Below are 22,166 nucleotides of genomic sequence, written 5' to 3' on the forward strand. Positions count from 1 at the left end.
TGCTGATTTGGATCTTATCAAAAAAATATGGCAGTCCCTTAAATAAGCAGAAATATTTGTTTATTATGTTCATGACACTGTGCTGTCAGGGACAAAGAGAGTATACAGTTCTTGTCCCCAAGGAGTTCTGGGTAGTTAAAGAGGCAGAGTATAGATCCATCAAAAGTAAAATAACAACTCAAAAATACCAAATATAAAATTGCAAATATAGTCCCCAATTCTAAGTGATATTAATTCCCGGGAAGGAAAGATTACTGGTGTGGTAGGAGCTAATTTCAAAGAGGAAGGGAATACCTGGCCTGAATTTGTAAGATAGATGCTGTTTTGATAAGTGAAAGGAAAATAGAGAATCTTCCAGGCAGAGGCAATCTGTGGAGCAAGGCATGGAGGTGGAATGCAAGTGGTGTGCCCCCGGGGCAGTAAAAGGCCAATCTGCCTGGCTAGTGGTGGGAGCTGTATTTGCAGCCAAATTGTGGAAGCTGTTGAGAACCAAACTATGAGTTTGGATTCTCTCTTATGTGCAACAAAGTATCACCCAAGGCTTTTAAGCCAAAACCGATATGAGGAAAGGGCTGTCTCAACCGCAGGAACGTGATAAGGAATGAAGTCTGGAGATGGGGAAAGATGGGGAGCTTTTGCAATAATCCAAAGCTTAAGTTGGTAAGTGTCTGGATAATTTCATAGCTTTAGAATGGGAACTAAGGCAATCCTTTCATTTGACCCAAGATAAGTAGAATTGCTTTCACTATGAATGTCCCCACACGGTCATGAGTTCATGCTATTGTTGTGCTATGAGTTTTGCATCTGGTGGGTTCAAGGTAGTTTGTTACAAGGAGCAGCAGCAGGAGGAGCACTTTAATAATACTGCTGTTCTGTAGCCTCAAGCCGAAGGACAGCTCGTCATAAGCCTCCATGTGTTTGAAAACATGAATGCTGATATTCTGATCTGTCCATCTTTCCACATTTCCAGGATGCTGACAGACAGCACCAAGAAGTAATTGCAATTTATCGGACACACCTTCTTAGTGCTGCACAGGTGAAGAACTGTTTCTCCTTTGGGAATGATGTTGTTTTAGAGGAAATAATTTTTCATGTTCAAGTAAATTTATGTTAAAGTCATGTTTAAAGTACTTGTACCCCATATGCTTATTTAAAAATAATTGTGTTTCTTTTAATCATGGCTTGCATATCTCCCCAGAGAAATTTACAAAGCTATATGGCAACACAATATCTTAAATGTAGTGTTATCTCCATCTGCTTGTCACTCATTTTATAGACAGTTTGGCAACATGTGATGGCGGCACACGTTAATAGTATTGCTAGCTAGAGATAACGCCTTGACAGCTACACGTGGCTGTCAGCTAAAAGAAGAGAGTGGAAAAGACTTCACTGTTCCTTGGGTAGCTCAGGAGTATTTCTTTGAAATGTAGAAAATACTGTAAAAGTATGAAAATAACCAGGTGTGCATAGAACTATAATAATTTAAGGAAAAAATTTAGTCCTGTTAGGAGAGTATCCATAATATTTATTTATTGAGCCTTATGACTCAGTGAAGCATAAGTTTAAGAGTCCCCTTCTTTGGTGTAATGAGAAAGCTATTTTTTAAAATCAGTCACATCAAGAATATGTTTAACATATGAAGGATACTATACTTAATGCTCTGTAGAAACTTTATGATCAGCATCTCCAAAATTCTCAGAATAGATTTTTCAGGAAGATGTACTAAAAGAGACAAAGTTAGAATGGCAGGTGAGATATAATAGGATTGTTTAAAATTTGAAGTGTATCGAATTACGTGGTTAAAAAACAAAACAAACCATAGATGTTGAGAGAAAACTTCAAAGAAAGGTCATTTTTAAAAAGAACTAGGTAAAATAACAAAAGGGAAGAAACTTTATGACATTGAATTCTTAAAATAAAAAGCCTGCCTGTTCTATAAGAGATGAAGGGGAAACCAATGGAAAAGAATGAATAGTATGATAAAAGAAAGTATCTTTGGCTACTTTTTTTTTGAGGTAAAAGATAAGTCAGGACTTAAAAGTATATTGCAATTATTAGAGAAGACTGTTGAGGGACAGCAGAATGAGAAGTTTAGGAGGGGAAACAGTAGAAAAGTATAGATATGTAGTAGATAGAAGAACTCACTCAGATCTGATATTAGCCAAGGGAGGAAGAGCGTGCTCTCACCAAAAGATACTGCAAACTAACAAGCCGTTCAGCTTCATATAATGTACACTTCTGAAATTGAAATTATGTTCTACTGACTCCTAATGAAATATAACAAAAGCAATTGGCATCTGAAATAGTCTTGCCTTCTGATATCATAAAGTTAACTAAGAAATTCAGTTTAGTCAACTATGGCTAATGTTTGAAATTTAAACATCCTACTGTTATAGAAACATTTTAGAAGCAAAACTTTTTCTATTAATGGGAAATGTTATGCTGAAACCTATTTAAGTGCTGCAGCAAAGAAAAAGAGGAATGGGGTGTGCTGTAATATTGATGTGCATTTAGTCAACCCCTTGTCATCTTTTTAAGTTTAAAGTGTTTCGAAATATAAATGGCTAACATTCGTAAGGGGGGAATGCAAATAAACAAGGAGGTGCCATTTTTCATTTACAGGATTGGCAAATATTAAACAAGGTGGTAGTCTATAAATTGCCCAAGGCATCGTGAGAATAGGCAGTTATACCCTGTTGGTGGGAGTATAAATTGTTATAATCTCAATAGAGGGAAATTTTATAGTACTTAGCAAAATTAAAAATTGAGACTGCTTTTTTGACCTAGCAATTTCTTTTCTAGGAATCTGCTCATAAAGATTGGAAAAAACTTAAAATGACTATCATTGGGGGACTGGGTAAAGAAATTATGATGCATCCATACAGTGGGGATATTATACAGTAATTTAAAATAGTTAGGGAAACAACTTGGAAAAAATTTCTATGACACTAGCTGACAAGGCAACTTGCAAAATAATATATGTAATTCTATTTATGTAAAATATATAAATATGGGGATTTTTCATTAATTGTTTTTATAATTAAAAAACCCTCTCAGCAGGAGCAAAAAAAAAATCATTGTAGATTACTTTACTCATTTATAACTTATGTTGTTCCTTATCATCTGAGCTGTTGTAACCGGAAGACAAAGAAGTTTGTCCATCTGTTTTCTGATAATAGATGTTAAGAGCAACTGGTCTGCACGACTTTTAAACTGGCTTTCTTTATTTCTGTGATAGAGCTCTATTCCATTTTCCAATAAATCCTTTAAAATATAACCAAGATGGTGAGGGTTTAGTAGTTAGACCATATTATGAAGACTTTGTCTTTAGAATTCTTGTATAAATGAAGATGACATAAAATATTTCTTCTTTGTCTCAAGGGTCACATGGATGAAGATGTACAGGCAGCCTTACTCCAGATCATACAAATGCGACAGGGGCTTGTGTGTTAATGGTCAGTGCTGACTGGCCAATGTCTGTTTTACCTGCCGGTGCTGAGCATTCTTTTGAAACCGCTTGGCCTTTCTGGGCCTTACCATGCTAGTGTAATTGAAACAAAATATATTTGTTCCATCAGTAGGTTTTTAAAATTAGATGAGTATGTTTCTGAGTTTTTCAATATCTCTTCAAATCTTACAGTCTATGTATGTTAATTTTACAGTTAGGCAAACAGCATGACACTTTGCCTCGGATTTTTTATATATTTTTAAACCATTGAGTCCCTAATAAAACATGAGCCATCTGAGTGGGGTTGAAGAGGGGTTAAGCTGAAAAAATTGTTTAAAGATTTTTTTCAGAGAAATTAATTTGGTTGGTGGCCACTTTTAAGTGGATCAAAAGATCTTTCAGATCTTCAGTCTGAGCCATGAGACCTGATGCGGTTTCAAGGAATGCGCTATAACTTGGCTGGCCAAGTTTCGTTTTTATTGAAGTGACTTAATGAGTGCCTTCGACTTCTTTTGGAGGTACAGATTTTTTTTCTTCTTACGTTAGTAACTTTTATGCCTTTTTAAGTAAATTTCTTTTCATAATGGTTTGCAGTGCTAAATTACATTTAGATTAAGAACAGGCCAGTGTGGAATTTATCAGGAATTTATAACAAAATCGCCTCATCATCTCTACAACAGTATCTTAATTTTCATTGGCGGTAACTTCTTGCTACAGTATTTAGAGATGTATGATGATAAATGGTATAACAGATTTTTTAAAGTGTCAAAAGTTTCAGACTTTTTAGCAATTACTTTGACATTTGCTACTACAGTAACCAAGCATTCATTATACATGCATCCTCCAAATGTTTTGTATTTATTTATAGGCAAATTGCACTAATGAGATTAATAATGTGAAATGCAATTTTCTTGTAAAATTAGCAAGAGGGAATTGGTTTTAGAAAATAGGTCTTTAAGGTTTTAGATAAAAGTGCAATAATATAGTAAACTAAGAATATAGGTAGCAAGAAATAATAAAATTGGACATGTTTCTAGTAAATACTTTATCGTAACCAACTTTTTATTAACTACATCTCATTAAGGAAAGTTTATATGTTTTATTATTTTTATTAATTTTTTTTTGCCATTTAGGTCGACAATTACTTATTTGACCGTTAGCAAATAAATTGAACAAATGACCCATTTCCGCTAAGTTTTTCTTAATTGCTAAATGTGCCTTAGCAATAATCTTTGCGCATCCTGAACCAGACTTTTGATCCCATTTCAGTATAATAACAAGGATGCAGGGCCATCAGAATAGCTTTTCCCACCAAGAAAGAAGCCATCGAATTCTTTCAGTGTATAAACAGTGAAAAGTCAGAATTGGATTTATTCTCAATTCTTTTGGTAGATATATACAGTTTACAGAAGCAATATTTGAATTCTTGAATATTTATGTTTAATGTTCTTCTATAGCATGAGTTCTCTGTTTCATGGGTATTTTAGGTCACCTACAAAAGCTCTGGAGTAGAGAAAGTTCTTAACTGAATACTCACATTTCAGTGCTGTATTTCCCATATTTGGGTGGGAAGGGAACCTTATGTGTATTTTATTTTGTCTTCAACCATCAATAAAATGTTTTCTGTGGAATATTGCTTTGAACATCCTTGTAAAAGATATACAAGGTAAACTCATCCATTTGTTATCTTTGGAGAATTTGGTGTAAAGAACCCTGGGATCCAAAGTACAGATGGCGACATCCATCTTCAGTTACTATGTAGAGTGCAGTATCAAGAAACCTCGAACTCATCCCATTGTCTCCTTCACTCACCCTTTGAGATCAAAGCCAGAGACTACATTTACAACACTGAAGGCTAAAGCTTTTTAGGTAGCAGACTGGCAGAACATAAATAATGGGTGATGCCGGTCTCTTTGCTGTCATGCGTTCAGAAAGACGATGAGGTCTGAACTTCTGGCCAAGAGGAAGGAAGAATCACTGAGCTCCTCTTGGAGAGCAGTGTGTTGTTGAAAGCTTTATCACTATTCCATTGTTTAGTCTTTTCTTATCACTCCTATTTCATGAGAAACGCTCATTCCTTTCGACAGGTCAGCATTATAAAGAACTAAAACCATAAAATCAAATATTCATACAGTAAACATCTTAAAGTTTCATATCGCAGTGACTAATCACTCACTATACTTGTGCTCTTCTAAAATTCCAAATGAATTTAGCTGCTCTTTCTTAGGGGGTGTTTTTTATTTAAAACTTTTCTCTTGATCCCAGCCAAATGATACACAGCTTAAATTTTTGTTATTCTTAATACATTGGATCCCTGATGCTTAAAAACTCGTGCAGCATTAGAACGTGACCACCTTCCCACTTACACACCCACCCAGTGTTGCCCCAGCTGTCCTCTAGCAAAGACCTGAAACCTGTTCTTCACATGCTTCTTACCTCCCTGAGTGGTTCGTGGTCTCTCCAGTCACTTGTTTCAGAGTAAAACGGGAAGAGTTTCAAATGAATTGTTGTTCTCCACAATGACTAGATGTATCATTGTCCGCTTACGCTCATGCGGAACATTAGCAAGCAGTGGTTACAAGCTTCTCTTGAAGTCTGCTCCACCAGGGTGGAAGAAAATGACTTCATACTGCCTTTTTGTTTTCCTTATCACTGGATTCCGCAACCTTGTGGTGATCTTTTTTCCTCTTGCATGTTCTGTGCATCAAAGTAATAGCAGTACCTCTGGCACCAAGATAAAGATTAAAAGAGGATTGCCTATGATGAGCATGCAAAGTATGGTTGCACACGTCTGGCAGAGAAAAAGAACCTGGACCTTTTCCCTGGCTGCTAAATGTTGTGAATAATTTTCAGAAAGAAAAAAAAGTGGCACCATAAAATATGTCATGTGCAAAATACAAATGGAAAATAGGCAACCCCGCTCTCATTTCAGTCAATGATGTCCCTGGCTAAAGTGGATCTGTGACTTTCTTGTTGGAAATCTTTTTCCATATTTTTGGCCTTGGCTATTTGAAACAAGGCTGTGACCAGCCTCTCCAGGTATATATTTACCTGTTTCTTAGCATGGCTTCTGTTTCCTATTGCATATAGGGGCCTTTGGCTCAAAAGAGTCATGAATGCAGAGATTAAAAAAAAAAAAAATGAAGCTTTACTGAGATGGCATTCCAGTAAGACTCCCCGGGCAGTGAAAGCACTGTGCCTTTAGCATAATGGGGCACGTGGCATCACTTATGCATTGCGGGGCGTTTTCATTATTTATGCCTGCATGAACAAACATTGATGATGAATGAATTCAACCAAAGAGGTAAGGTTACAAAAATGTCATATGTAAATGAAAAGAGCTAAGACTCGTGAGCGTTGCTTACTCAATTTTGTGTGTGTGTGTGTGTGTGTGTGTGTGTGTATCTACAGATACATACATATGTATTCCATTCAGTGAAATAGAAGTCATCGATAAAAATAATGCCCCTTATAACTGATATTTGCATCAAATTGTGCTTAACGGGCCTGATTTTTATATTATATTTTAAACGGGTTTGCAAGGTGTTTGGAGGTAGTAGTCCTGGGAATATTCTGAATTCAGGAAAGAGTTTAGAGAGGTTATTACCTTCTTAATAATTTAGAGCTTCTATCGCTCTGCCAAGTCAGAAGATTAACATTTAATAGAAAAAAATTATATCTCTATAATTCAGTCACGGCCATTAGATCAGATGGATTTTACATTAAGTGAAAAAGATGTCAAGCATTTAAGGACCATTAAACTACAGGACTCTTTTATTGGGTTTTAAGGCCTCCAAGCCCAGGTCCTGCTGCGAAAGAGTATTTATTTTACATATGCAGAATGCATTAAGGGTGCGAAAAGGGCATACATTTTAAAAGAAAATAGGCCATGAAAAAGTGTGATTTTCCACATTGTGAGCAGCTACCCTACAGATTCAATCTTATTTTATAATAATTAGTTTTATGTATCATTAAGTAGGTTTCTTACAGGCTGGAAGAATATGGCGGAGGCCACTTTAGAAGTTGTACCTGCAGGAAATCTAAGTAGCCGGATACCCTCTGCTGGCATTTTGAGAAACCACTTTTCCAATAGTTTGCAGATTGCTCTATATTGTAAAGAATTTGCATTTGAAAATGCCTTCACCAGGGCTCCTTAAAGACTGGGTGGGGGAAGACCTAGAGAGGAGAAGCTACTTCTGATGAGTGTGTATTTATTTCTAGTGATACCCCCATGATCAAGGAAGGACTGGAAGGGTCTGTACCATTCTGTTTATTAAGTGTTTGTAACACACTTTATGTTGTTGCTGTTAAAAGATGACAAGCAACATCTTAATTTATAGAAACTTTTCTTAACTACTTACACCATGTCCCCTGTCCCATTCCTACCTCCAAAATTTGAGGACAATGTTTTACACAGTATGAAAGCAAATAGATTCAGGGAGCATGTGGGAAAGAATGGAGTTAATGTAATTTGTAACTTTTTTCTCTACAATGTCCAAAGAAATTTTGTGGTTTTCTTTCTTGCTATTCTAGGCTTTTTTTAATTGCCTCTGACTAAAGTGGCACCTTATGGGCTGCTTCAGAAATTCTCAGGATTTAAAAATGAAGCCAGTTCATATCTGCTAAAAATCTGTTGAGCCAAAATAAAAATGACTGATGCTCAAACTTTTTGTTGTTGCTACAAACACTGTCTCACTTACAGGAGTTGCACGTTCCCATATATGCACAATTTTAAACTCTTCTTTATACAAATGGAGAGATGATTCGCGGCTGCTAGCACAAGTCTTGAGAATTGAACTGTATCTGCCTCAATCAAAGGGGAGCTGCTCCCTTGAGCTCTGAGACTTTTTTATTTTTTCAAAGTGAATTGTTCCAGTTGGCCTTAATCCCTAAGCAATATAGCTCCTTTAAAACCATCTTTATTCATTCACACCAATTGACACTTTAAGAAATCCCACCAGCTACTGTTCGTCTAGGTCTAAATATATCTGTTAGAGTCAAAAGCGTTTAAGAGGATTTGCAGTCTGTGATTATCCAAAATACTATTCATGATCAATATTTTCGGTGTGCCATAGCCAGTCTTGTTATTAAAATGTACATAGCCTCTTAATGGCAGCAAAGCCCAAATACATCACAGCAATGGGGATGACCTGAGGAGGGTTTTTTCCCAACTTCATGCTACTGTGCTGGCACAGCCTGTCGTGTGATTGTGAACATCAGAAAGACTTCCTTAATAAGCTCTTGCTCTCCTTCTAGACCCTTTTGGGCGATCTCGCCCTCTGTGTTGTCTAAGTAGGGAGCAGTTACCAGGACAACAGAGAATTTGAGCAAGATTTCATTCTGATGTGACATCTAACGAGAATAAAGAGCTCGTGCCTTGAATTTACATTCTAGGTTCCCAAGCAAATGTCAATATGCATATTTAGTATTTTTGCCCTACCTCGTTGCAACAAGGGTTTTAAGGTAGGCTTTAATTTTTTCCTTAATACTAGCGAGAAAAAGGGGGAAGGTAAATACTTAAAGGACAGGAAAAACAAGCAGCAACTTGGGGTGCAGAAAACATGCTGTGAGCACCATAATCTCCTGCTTATTTTTCTACAGCTGACCTCAATTCGACAACTAATACGTGAGGGACGGCAACCATTATTAGGAAGAGCACGGTTACTCCCGGGTCTGATGCTGGCCGGCCCTTCCCTGTGCATCCAGCGTATCCGTTGGTACACTTCTTACACTGGCGTGTGCACTCTACAGAGCACACGTCATGACATGAACAGGGTGTATCTTGCTAAGTGCTTCTGGGGGTCTTGATGGTAAAAAACTTGTTATTTTTTAAATAACATTTTTTTTTATTTCAGACTAATTTGTAGCCTACGAGATGATTGACCAGAGTAATAATAGTTCACATTTTGGATCCATTTGGGTTCATGAGGAAGAATTCTTTTTTACCTCTTTATTCTTGGTCCACAGATAGTTCACAGATAGTTCCTTTCTCTTTTTGCGTTTGTTTCCTGTGTCCCTTCGGGCCTCCTACGCTACCCCCAAATCTCCCATTTTTGCACCCCCTTATGCAGGCCTGCAGCGTATTCCTGTTTTCCCTCATCTCCCTCACCCTCAATCCAGGATAGGAAATGGCGCGGCATTCTGAAGCAGGAATTAAAAAGCAGTTGACCAAATTAATTCACACCAGTTGTAAATTATAAATGTGAACGATTATGAATAAATTTTTATTTTAAAAAAGCATATTTAATCTTCTAATTATTAATCAGCAGAGAATCTTAGGGAGAATAAAAAAATTAAAGGAAATCTCATATTTTAAGGGGAGAAGATAATTTACGATAAACGGAGGCATCATTTCTGTCTGACTTAGCAGCTTATCAACTGTCAACTGTCTCCAAGGCCCCAAACACTCACCTCACTCCTAGCAACCAGGAAGAAAAATATGGTTACCTCTATTTTATCCAATATTCTACTCAGGCTCTGTTAATAAGCACATCAGCACATCTACAGCATGATAACAGTTAGAGTTTGTGATGTTGCTGAGAATCCCCAAGTAATAAAAGGTCTTGACAGGACTTGTGAATTTTCAAAGGCAAAGTAAATTAACTTCAATACATGTGCTTATTTATAAGAAATCTGCATACACCAGAACACTCCATTCCCTGCCCACATTTAAGAACAGAGTTTTCATAATGACAATCCACAACTTACAGGCTCCCCCAATCCCTGCCTATTTATCTAAGATTGTCTTTTATTTTCCACAAGTAATGGAAATGGGTTCATGCAGCATGTGATGGTGAATATATTTTTGAACTCTTTATCAATTCAGTCATCTCTTTGACTCTAGATATTTTCATTTGATGTTTTGTTCACACATTTACCTATTCACATGGAGTCTCTGGGCTGGGATAGCCACTGAGGGAGAGATTCAAAGTAGTCTGATAACCGTATATAGTGCCAAGTGGGAACTAGACTAATCAGGGGAATCAGTTCGTGAATTGTATAAATGTCTAATCACTATGCTGTACACCTGAAACTAATGTATAGAAAAAGTCAACTCTAATTGAAAAAAAAATTATTTTAAGTTAAAAAAAATTATATATAATATTCTTAAAATGACAGAATGATTGAGAACGGATTTGTGGCTGCCAGGGGTTAAGAGTAGTGGAGGGAAGGGAGAGGGTGTAACTAAGAGGGAATAGCACAAAAGAGGTCTTTATGGTGATGGAATAGTTCTGTGTCTCGATTGCAGTGGAGGTTACGTGTTTACATGAATATGCACATGTGATAACATGACCGAGCACTGTACACACACATCGTGTCAATATCAAGTTCTTGATTTTAATAATTTCCTATTTATATAAAGTATAACAATTGGAGGAAACTAGGTAAACAGTATGAAGGACCTCTGTAGTATCTTCAGAATTTTCAGTGACTCTATATAAGTATTTCAAAATTTAAAAATGATAAAAATAAATTCACCTTGTTCAGAAAAATAAGGAATGACTTACAGAAATATATATACAAGGTAACAGTAATTATTTTAGAAAATTGAGGGTTAAGATAAAACTGGAGTAAAGGCCTCATATTATAATTAACCTTAGGTTGCAAAGTTGGCTCTGAGCTTTCTAAAGGCCAAAGAAAACATGATTCCGTTAAGGTTTCTATGTTTCCCTCTGAGCTACTTCTCTAATCCAGAAGATAGCACCTTCAGAATCTGAGTAGATCAGAGAGCTTTTTCCGTTATTTTATGTGACAATGAAAACATTGAGCAGCAGCCCACATCAATCCTCTCTCTTCTGAGCGTGTGTTTGGGTGCATGCGAGAGCTTGGTCTGCCCAATTTATGCCTTGGCTATGTGGTCAGCAGGAAAAGCCAGGACCCATGGTGGAAAAACTAACGCAGTGAATTTCCAAAGTGCAAAGCTCGCTGAGATCCTTCCGAAATGGCACTGTGCAGAAGAGATTAGTGTCTTGGGGTGTGAGTGGGGCGGAAATTAACTTTAAGTCAAGTGAGAGGGAGTGTCTTTTAGTGATTAGTGCATTCAGTTAGAAGCTGGGACTTGCCTTTCTGTAGAAAGCCTCCTTGTCTTACTGGGCAGTGTGTGAGTGTGCGCGCGCACCCGCGCGTGTGTGTAATGGCATTAGATACTATCTATGAACTCTCTCAGACATATTTAATGATGAGAATTTATAAAGTTTTGTGAGATGTACAGCTATGAGCAAGATTTGGTCCTGATGATTGGTGCGACCTCAGATAAATAACCTCAGTGTCTAGACCTGAGTAGGAAGAGAGATGCTTTGATTATTACAAAATTACTAGCCCAAAAGTTTTATGAGGTTCTATTCCTGGAATGATTATTGGTTTGTTGTTGGCATTTGGATCAATCATGTTCTTACTGTTTACTCTCCATTAGGAATTTTGGGGTTGCTTTTTCTGACATTAAGTTTGGTTGAGATGTACGTGTACTTGCCTGCATGTCCATGACCTCTGCACCTCTGGTGTGATGCAGTCAGTCCTTGCTTAGTGTGTTAACATAGCTAGGAAGAAATATAAGGGAGAATCAAGACACTGTGGATATAAGAGCTTGTCTCCTGCCTCTACGATAGTGGCTGGAAGACAAGCCATGTGAAAGAAGAGATTAAAGGCAGAGAATTCAAAGAGCTCACCAAAAACGTAGCAAATTGATGCTGGAAGTGGATTCATTCAAAAGGATTTCATAGTTGTTCAAAGTGACTCACCATTTCATTTCAACCCACTGTGTGCCCATAATTCGTAGTGGGTGGTCCTACTTCCTGGAGCACTAGTCCAAAAGGTAGAAAGAGACTCTGCTATTTCCCTTTAGATATTATTTATGTAATATCGACCAAAAATTTTAACTACAAGAAGAGTTGTCTGATTTAAGAAGAAAAGTAGCTTAATGAAAAAAATATTAGGAAGCTCATGGAATCACTGGAAAGATGGAAAGACAAAGTTTGAAGGGCTGTGTAGCCAAACCGTTTGGCAGAACCGACCCCATGGAGGTTCCATGTTATTGTCACCTAGTGCAAGATCCTAGGAGGGTTTGCATCCTGGCTGCACCTAATCTCGCTACCCGTGATGGAGGCTGGGAAAGTGAGTAATGGGCATCACCAGCACTGCCTATACTGAGACTCATAAAGGGGAAATTTCCCAATGATAGAAATGGACTCGAATTCAAAGCCAAAAATCAAACAAAAAAAATATACTTGTCCACTAACTTCCCTTTGATGTCCAATACCATACAACTCTTGTAATGCTATAAATAAGTTCCTCCAAAAATTCAAGTCTTGTACTATGTGAATGTATTGTTGTGAAACAAATTAAATAACTGGGTGAGACGTCACAGCTAGCAGGATGGCAGTTCTGAGAGTCCCACTGCAGGCCTCATTTGTGTCCAGGTCCCAGCTGCATTATGGTGCCATTTAGGACAGCTGTCAGCTCCAGCTGAAATATCAAGGGACTGATTCTGGTTTCTGTGTGGGAAGGGATTTCGGAACAGTTGCAGTGATTCTAAAGTTCTATGTGGTTAGTTCCCATTTCATTTTCCTCATCTGGAGTAAACCCTCCATTTCTCTGCAATAAGGTGTTGCCTTCTGTTTCCCTGCTCAGCTTCATCCACCTTCCATATTCCTCGACCCTGCTTCAGAAGCAGAAGATAAATTAAGCCTCCCTCCATTTGAGAACAGAGCTTTGGCAGAGGACAGAGGCGATTACTAATTGTGCTATATCTAGGTTTGTATTATGAGGTAATATGTTATTGTGTGTGGGATTTTACCATAACAATAATATTCCTTCTTTCCACATTTTTGCTTCAAAAACAAATTAAAATGTAACTCCCTCTGTCCTAACCATCATATAATAAAAAATGCATTCACCCATTTCTCAAAGGGAGACAACCCAGTGTACTTAAAAGCGATAACCAGGTCCAGGTCCAGGGTCTCCTCTGAGGTGTCCTTCTCCTTCAGGTCTGTCACATTCTTCGTCACAATTCTCTGATCGGGCCTAGAGATTAAACTGTAAAGTTAACTACCACAAGAATGAGGGACGATGACAAGAAAGATGAGGAAAATTAGTCAAAGCCTTTAAATATATACATAGAATGAAAGAAAGTGTGGGTAGTTCCTCTAGTCTTAGATTTTGCAACCAGATCCAAGGCCAGAATTGGTATTTGTGACTTTTATCTTCCACAGTACTGAAGATCTCCTTTGCCTCAGTCATAACCTCACCCAGATTATTTAACCAGGAAACGTGACCCAAACCTAAATTTTGAGGTATCTGAGCCCTCAATGACCGTTTTTTCTATGGAGTTGTTTCTCAGTGGTGTGCTGGATCTGTCTTGTACTGGCTTGTGGGGAAAGATTAGTAAATTTTCAGCAATGCTTTGGGCCATTTGTTTAAAACAGCCATTATTAAAAATCAAATTATATAAACTCATAATTAAATAAATTATATTAAAAACAATGTAATAAATACCCCAAACTCATCACTTTCTAATTATTTGACTATTTTTGAAATTATTTATATCTTTAAAATATACGGTAGAAATATCATGTCCATATGCAGTAATGTCGCACTGATAGCTTGAAATTGACCACTGCAGGAGTTTTTACGCTAAGGAAATCAGCAAACACTACAATCGAGTACCACCAGCTACAGTCTCCATTTATCTTTTACTACTGATCATTGCAGTGTCAAGAGAAGTCCCAGAGGATTTTTTTAGGTTCCCTCTGTTTTCTTCTCTTCCTATATTATATAGTAGCCATGTTATGGCACCACGGTAGCATGAAGAGGGAACATGGCCAAGTTTTTGAAATGGCCAAGTATTTAAAGCCATTGCTTTATCTGCTGATGAAAGAATTCTTCTCTCAAGGCTAAAATCTTTAAACCAAAAGAACCTTGGGTTGTAGGGATGGGAGAGTAAAATGTGAGTATGACGAGGAGCAAGCACTTCCACGTCCGCTGCTTGGTTCCTGGCAAATGCTTTGGTTGCTGGTTTGAGGCATATGTTGTATGCGATAGGTCGGTCGGCACTGTAACATCAAAGATGTTATCTTTCCAGTGGTGCTGTAACTTAAGTTTTCAATAGGCGATTATGCCCTTCTGAAGGCCAGCTGCCTCTTAGGGTTTTGTACATTGGTACATGATAAAACTAATGAGTGAAGACCATCAACCAATTTTCTAATATTGCAGAACAACGAGTTCCTTAGATGCAAGGTTATCTTTGATACCAAGTCTGTGTAGAAGGTGAGTCCGCAAAGAGTCATGTTGGCAGAAGCGTCACAAGAGCAGAAAGCAAATCCGATGTGTTTCAGTGAGAACAGAGTACCACCTCTATGGTTGGTACTGTACAAAGTCTCAGGTGAGTTGCTGCTGGCGAGTTGACACCATGAGATCAAGAATTTAGAGATCAGAGCTTTTCTCTCTTTCTTCCAGCTGATTGTTGCCCTTAGAAGGAACCACCTGCCCAGTCCTTGAACTAGTCAGACTTTCCATACTATTCTCTGACAGTGGCTCCCATGACCTTCTGCTTGAAAACCAAATTCCTTGGTCTGGCTGTTCTTGTTTGGAGCCCCATCTGCCTCTCCAGCTTTATGTCCCGCCAACTCTTTCCTATAGCACCTCAGCCCCAATCAGACTAAGCTACTCACCATACTGAGCACTTTCTTCCCCAAGCCCCTGCCCAAACCCCTCCACCTCCCATGCTTTTTGCACGTGATCTTTTTTTGTCTGCAGACATAGCTTTTCACGTGTCCTCTGCCTTGGCCCTTTAAGGCTTTGTCTCTTGTCCCCTTTCCCCAAAGGAAATGGAGCTTTTCTCTTAGGTACTCACATGTTGCTCTTACAGACCATCCTGTATAACAGGCCTAAGAGGAAAAAAAAAAAATGTGTGTTGAATGAATAACAGGCAAGTGTCTGTTGTAGTTACTGTGTCTTATTTGAATGCAGACAGTGCAGTGACAGCAGCAAAGCGTCATGGAGCCAAAGAGGAGGCAGGGCCAAAGAGGAGGCAGGGTGGGGTCTCTGCCCGTGGGGTCATGGAGAGTGGAGGACACTGTAATTGAATGAGAGGGGAGGCTACCTCACTCTGCCAAGCCCAGCTGCTAATCAAAGGCCTGCCTTGAGGCCTGTTCAGGACCCACCTCAGGGAGCAACCACAAAGTCACTTGGCCTTTGACGGCTTCTAGGGAATGAGCTGCATAATGATGATTCACACTTCCCATGGATGGCGTAAGTGTTCTCTCTCTGCAGTCATAAGAAATGTGAGTAATAACGTAACAGGTTTGTATGGGCAGCAATAGAATCTCGGAGGCCCAAGAGATCCCATCTTTTTTGAGTGTTGCCAGTGGTGGGCAACTCACTCCCAGTCTGTTCATTGGAGGACAGCTCCTGGTACAAAGAAAGCTCTTTATTTTGACCTGAAATCAGCCTTCCTGTGACTTCCCCTTATTGATCCTGAGCCTAAAATATAGGTGGCTGGAAATGGCATTCATTACTTTTTCTTTGACAGCCACATTTCATTATTGATTCTTATTGGGTTTATTACCAGGTAGAGCCTCTAGGACTGTTTTCAGATGCAATTAAATCAGGCCTCTCATAGTGTTAATAGGCAGATAACTGAGAACGAAGTATGATACTTTATTAGTAAACCTATTAAATATCGTGACATTGGTTTTGGCCTGTCCTTTCCCAATTTGTCCCAGCATTGTAAGAGTTAAGCCAGGTTGCTAGAGGTGTGGCAAGTAGGCAGGAGATGGCAGGAAAGAGCTGGGAGTTACCACCGTGGCCCCCAGAACTGTGGAGTCCTGGAAACTAGCTTGGTGGGGACAAAACAGGGAACTGGGGCAGAACTGGCCCTTGGGGCGGGGAGCGGGGAGAGGGCGAGGTTGCACATAAACCCGGAAAAAGCTATTCAGAAGAGGAGAGTGTGCAGGTACTGAGCACAGATGGGCTGCAGGGGAAACAAAATCAGGCTGGTAGGGAAGGACTCCTGAGCCCCAGGTGGGAAATGCAGACTTAGGTATCACCACAGCCAGTCTCAGACCTAAGGGGCTGGGGAGAGTGGAGTGGGCAAATAAATCATGTAACCTACGTGCGAGGAGATATTCTACCTCGAAGACAAAGGGTGTTTGCAAAGAGTTTTAATGTCAGAAAAATGTTTTTAAGTTAAAACTGAAAATCCTGCCATTGGTCCCAATTATGTAGTAAAGATCTGTTCTGTATGTGTATGTGTGCTATGTATGTGTGTGAATGGATGCTCTGAGCATACATTCTGTATTGAAAGAAAAAGAAATTAGCCAAAAAGTTAACATTGCTTATAGTCTCCAAATCTGCCTTGCAGAACATATGCTACCTCTACAATTAGAAATTACAGTAACTGTTTTCAGAATTCCAGTTTCCGAGAACTAGGCCACAGTGAAGGGAACACAGTGACAGGATCCTTGCTTAATTCTTGGAAATCTGAACTGACTCCTTTTAAGGCAGGTATCCACGTGGTTTGTGCATTCATTTGTCCTTCAGCTGTTTGTCAAACACTTAGCATGGGCCAGGCACTCTGGCGGCGTGGGTGGATGTTGTGCTGTTGTTACTTTTATGATGGCCCCCTGTTGTGTCCCAGGGCTCAGGATAAATTTCTGCACAGCATACAGTAAGGGTTAAAGAGTAGACTTTATTGAAAGAAACATGCAAGATGAAGATCAGCAAGAAAAGACATGAGGCCTCCATCTTTTCAACATTCCATGCGGAGACATATACTGGACTTTTTTTTCCAATGGAGAGAGGCTAGAAGAGTGGTCCAGGAAAGCAGTCACCTTACCTGTAGGAATCCAAGGTGCTTGTGGGAGTCTCAGGCAGGCACAGACTCCCTTGCTGAGGAGAGCAGCTCCTGGTTCCATAAGAAGCTGTGAATAGGAGGCCCCAACAACCCAGAGCAAGCTACTGGGGTGGTTTTCTCATGATTCTGCTTGTTTTCCCCACCTCTTTAATTCCCCCCACTCTCACTTCCATCCCTGACCTATGGATGTTGCCGTTTCCCCCTTAAGAACTGGATCTCTGAAGGCGGGGTGTCTCCTCCCACATGCTCGGGATGTGCACACGGGCCGGGGCCTGGTGCACAGTCCGGTCCGTGGCTCCACCTGGGGTGCGAACCCAGGACCTTCTGTGTGTAAAACAGACATACTAACCACTACACTATGGAGCCACCCCTTGTAATTCTCCTTTTACCCTGCAGACACTGTTCTTCTCAAAAAGCTCACAGCATCCCAGGAAGATGGACAAGTATCCAGAAAATCACAGTGTTTTTAGGTGTTTTTACTGGTGTTTTTAGGCCTACCACCATAGAACCGCCCAGATACTCTCATGGCTCATCATTTTGAGCCTCCCAAGAGTTTTTGAATTTTGTCAATCCTGAGTTTGTTATCCCTCACAGCTTTGTGTCATTGGCACAGTTGACAGAGGTTCCTAGTGTCTTCATCCCAGTCTCCCAAAGAGCAGGCTACCAGGAGGGGCCTCAGAGCTGATGGATCAGTGGACACTCCATGGGATCAGCAAGGCATGAACCTGAGGTGCTATCAGCTTACCTCACCTTCCTTAGCCCCGTGGGAATCCAGACCTGCCCCAGGCTTCTCACCTTCCAGCAGCCCATGTAAGCAAATTGCCTCCAGGCCCTGTGACCTCCAACGCCTTCCCTCTCTCCATTGCTCGATGCCACTTCACCAGCTCCGGCCTTCATCTCTGGCCTAAACAATCGTGGTTTCCTGGCTGGTCCCCTACATTCTAATTTCTTTCTCCTCCTACCCATCTTTCATCCTAGAAACCAGCATCATCTTTTAAATAGACCTCTGACTAGAATATTCATCAATTAAAAGGAACAAACTGCTGACTCATGCTTCCATATGATGAACCTCAAAATGCAATGCTGACTGAGAGAAGCTGGAAGCAAAAAGACCACATATTGTATGATACCATTTATATGAAATGTCTAGAAATGGCAACTACATGGAGACAGAAAGCAGAATAGTGTTTGCCGGGGGCTGGTGGCAGGAATGGAGATTGACTACAGATGCACACGTGGGATGCTTTGGAATGATAGAAACGTTCTAAAACTGGATGATGATAACAGTTACACAACTCTGTAAATTTACTAAAAATCATTGCATTGCATACTTAAAAAATGTGGCACATATATAAGGCGAAGGGAGTGGTTGTTGAGTCTAGTCATGAGAATGTTTCAGTGTGCTCCAGAAGGTTCCAATATATTCCACTATCTTTTGGTGTGAGGTAATTACGGTGGACTTTTGAATGAGATTAATCTTATATTAATACTTTACATGAGGGAAGAATTTTTTAACCAAAGAGATAATATGTTCTTATTTTTAAAAGATTGATCTGATCATGTTACTGTCTGTTTAACAACTTTCTTGAACTCTGTGTCTAATGACAGAGCCAAGGGGCCTTTCCATGGCATCCAAGTGCCCGCCCCACCCTGTCTCCAGCTGTTCCTTTTTAAGAACCCTGCGCTCCCATCGCACTGGGTTGCTTGTGGTGTCCTCAGCACAGAGGAACATTTAATGCCTCTATTCACCCTTCATCTCTACCTTGTGTCCTGGCCGAACATCCATTCATCTTTCAAAGCCCAGCTCACATGACTTAGTGGGACTGGTGGTTCTTCTTATCTCTGTTCTCGTACCTCCTCCATTAGATCACGTTTCATACTAATGTGGCCACTGGTCTCTGTCTCTCACACTGCAGTGTGAGCGCTCAAGCGAAGAGACTGTGTGTTTTTTATCTGTGCAATCCCAGGGCACACGGTGAGAGCGCAATAGCTCACTCATTTACTCAACAGTCATCCAGTTAGAGCCCGGTTTCTCAGCCTTGGCACTACAGACATGTTGGAACACAAAAGTCCTCTGTCGTGGGGGGATGTTCCGTGCATTGTAGGAAGTTAAGCAGCACCCTCAGCCGCAACCTACTACATATCAGCGGCATACACACACATACCCCAACTCGGATAACCAAAAACGGCCTCCCGACCTTGCCAAATGTTCTGGGGTGAGAACCACTGATTTAGAGCCTGCTCTGTACTTAGGATCTCCATTATCTTTCTTGGAAAACACGTTGGGACCAAGGACAAAGCCCTGCAGCACACTCCTAGTTACTACTAATGTCTAAGCTGCTCTCAAGACTGAGATTGCTAGTCGGCCACACGGCGCAGGCGCAGACTCTCTGGTTCGCGGGCGTCCACCAGCCTGATAATCCTGTCAAGCCCCAAAGCCAACCAGTGCTTTAGCTGGGTGGTGTTGTCTCTTAACTCTATTTGTTTTCACCTTTTGTGTTCTAAAACATTATCTTGACAGGGAAGAGAAGTAAAGTGGTTCTGCTTTCTCCCTGTCACTGGTGAACAGCCCACTCTGCCACAAACACTGGCTTGTCCATTCCACCTTCTCCATTTTATTAACTAAGTCTCTCCTTTTGTCTCTGGGATATTCACAAGCTGCAGCTCCTTCTGGGGTTTGGCCTCTCAACACCTGTCTTAAGGCTGCTGGAGGAGGTGGGAGCCTTTGTTCTCTGCCTTGCCACAGCTACTCCTTCTGCTCCTGTCCTTTTAAACATCTGTTTCCCTCCCCCTCCCTCAGAGTGCATCCTGGGAAGTCACTGTGTTTCTGTAGTTGTTTCTGAGGAATGAATTGTTTGTATTTTCTCAGAATTTTTAAAATCCTCCCATCCTTCTTGAGCCATCTTCCTCTTCCTAGAGTTCCCAGCTCTCCGTGTCTTGAAATCTACTTCCGAACTATAAATAACACTCCTTTTAATATTAAATATTTATATACCGGTAGAGGCATATTCAAACACAGACTGACTCCAAAGCCTGTAGGATTAGTCACCCTACTACTGTGGTTTTAGATTTGCTTCTTTGGTTATCACATTATCTTAGTTTAAGTCTCTCCAGACACAAAACCTGGGAAAAGGAATTGAGTGTAAGCTGAGTTTTTTTTTTTTTGGAAAGTGACCCAGGAAACATTGTAGGGGAGGGAAGAAGTGAAGCGAGAAAGGAAGGAAGCTCAGGGACTATGGGCAACAAGAGATGAATCTTGGAAGGGAGCCAGGAGGCCCTGGCGAGCACACCACATACAGCTGGGTGTGATTCGCCAAGTCCCCATCCTCGGTGGTGTGGGTGCTTCTGGAGGCATTCACTCTGCCTCTCTGGGGGCCTTGCGCAGTCTCTGGAGCTCACAGGAGAGAGGGGATATGGGTGCACAGCTAGTCCATATCCATATTCTGATTTTATGATCATGTTCTTACTCTCCTATCTCCTCCACTTCAACAGCCATTTCTTTGTTGACCAGAGTTACGTCTGCGGAAGCAGTCGTTCTCCTGCCTCCACTCTCTGACTGATTAACTTGTCGACAAGGGTCGGACTCAGCATTAGGGGCATGGAGAACAGAGCTCCCTTGGATGTTCGGGGGTTCTCACTGGCCCTGCGCTTGCTTCTGTGCACATGTGGTGACGTTAGTTAGCAAAGTCTCATCATTTCTTCCCTCCGAGCTAGGGGGGAGAAAGGTATGTGGTAAATGTAGGAGTCCAGCTGCTCCCTGCTCCTCACACTTTAGAGAGACCAAGAGGCTTTCGGGCTCCTTTGCCCTGCACGGAAGCACACTGCAGGAAAACACACTTCCAGATGGGTGGTTCCACCTGCACTCACCTCCCCTTATTAGAAGGAGTTGCACTGTGCCCCACCCCCAACAAGGGTCATGTCCCCATGACCAGGGCTGGTGTCCCAGCCTGGGATGACTCTGAGGCCCTTTGTGGACACCTGCTGTTTTCTTTGCAAAGACTCTTCTTTGTAGAATGAAGTGTCCCTTTCCCATTCCATCTGTCCCCTGTAGGGAGGTGAAAAATGGCTCTACCCACCCTGAAACAAGGCGGTCACATGACTGGGCTCAGCCTATCAGAACACTCAGCCCCAGGGATTAGTTCCAGGTGTGAACACCCAAGCACGGCTACTCAGTTCTTTCCTGAATAAGCACATGCAGAAATTTGGAGAGGGAAAAACACCTTTCCACCCCCCATCCAGGGTTGCTGAGAGATAACTAGAGATGGCTATGATGGATGAATGTGGTTGCCAGCCTCTCCTCACTCTTCGACCCTTGTTTTCACACCTTTGAAAACAGAGCAATGACTATGGGTGATAGCAGTGTAGTGTGGCAGGAGTTGTAACCTGGACGTCCATTCCGGCAGTGGTGGGCAGTAACCAGAGTGGATGCAGCATGAGAAGCCTTTAAGAGCTTGGGACCGGATATTCACTTAGAAACATGAGTGGATCTTAAAACCATAGCCTTGAGGACCCACAGAATAAAATTAAATACAAATGGACATAGTTAGATGAGGTAGTCTCCAAATTTCCTTTCAGTCCTGTGTTTGTATCAGGCAGCGAGAATTAGAGGTTAGAAAATGAAACTTCTAACCTTGGTGGTCTGTTCACCAAGCCCCCGCCCTTAGGTGGTTGTGAGCCGCCTCCGCAGGCATTAGCTCTGGCTCTTCCCGGTGCCCTGCTTGGGTCTCCTGCAAAGTCTCTTTGAGGTGCTCGCAGCAGAGGAGCTTGGTTTCAAATCCCAGATTTGACATATACTAACTGTGGGGGCCTTGGGCGAGCCACTTAACATCTCTGTCCCTTGTTATCTAACCTGAGAAACAAAGATGCGAA

General features: G+C 40.8%; 1 protein-coding gene across 6 annotated transcripts in view; it reads left to right on the forward strand.

The window, feature by feature from the left end:
• UACA (uveal autoantigen with coiled-coil domains and ankyrin repeats) overlaps nt 1-5,079 on the forward strand; it is an 80,527-nt gene extending 75,448 nt beyond the window's left edge. For 4 of the 6 annotated variants that reach the window (XM_016126892.2, XM_016126895.2, XM_016126897.2 and 1 more), the window contains one exon: nt 971-5,079. In XM_016126892.2, coding sequence (XP_015982378.2) covers nt 971-1,114 — 144 coding nt within the window. In that variant the 3' untranslated portion in view covers nt 1,115-5,079. The remainder of the gene's footprint in view (nt 1-970) is intronic. The other 2 variants (XM_016126894.2, XM_016126896.2) reach the window with 1 other exon arrangement.
• Nucleotides 5,080-22,166: the final 17,087 nt, after the last annotated feature.

The sequence above is a fragment of the Rousettus aegyptiacus genome, unplaced genomic scaffold, assembly GCF_014176215.1.
Source record: "Rousettus aegyptiacus isolate mRouAeg1 unplaced genomic scaffold, mRouAeg1.p scaffold_m13_p_3, whole genome shotgun sequence".
NCBI classification, from domain to species: Eukaryota; Metazoa; Chordata; class Mammalia; order Chiroptera; family Pteropodidae; genus Rousettus; species Rousettus aegyptiacus.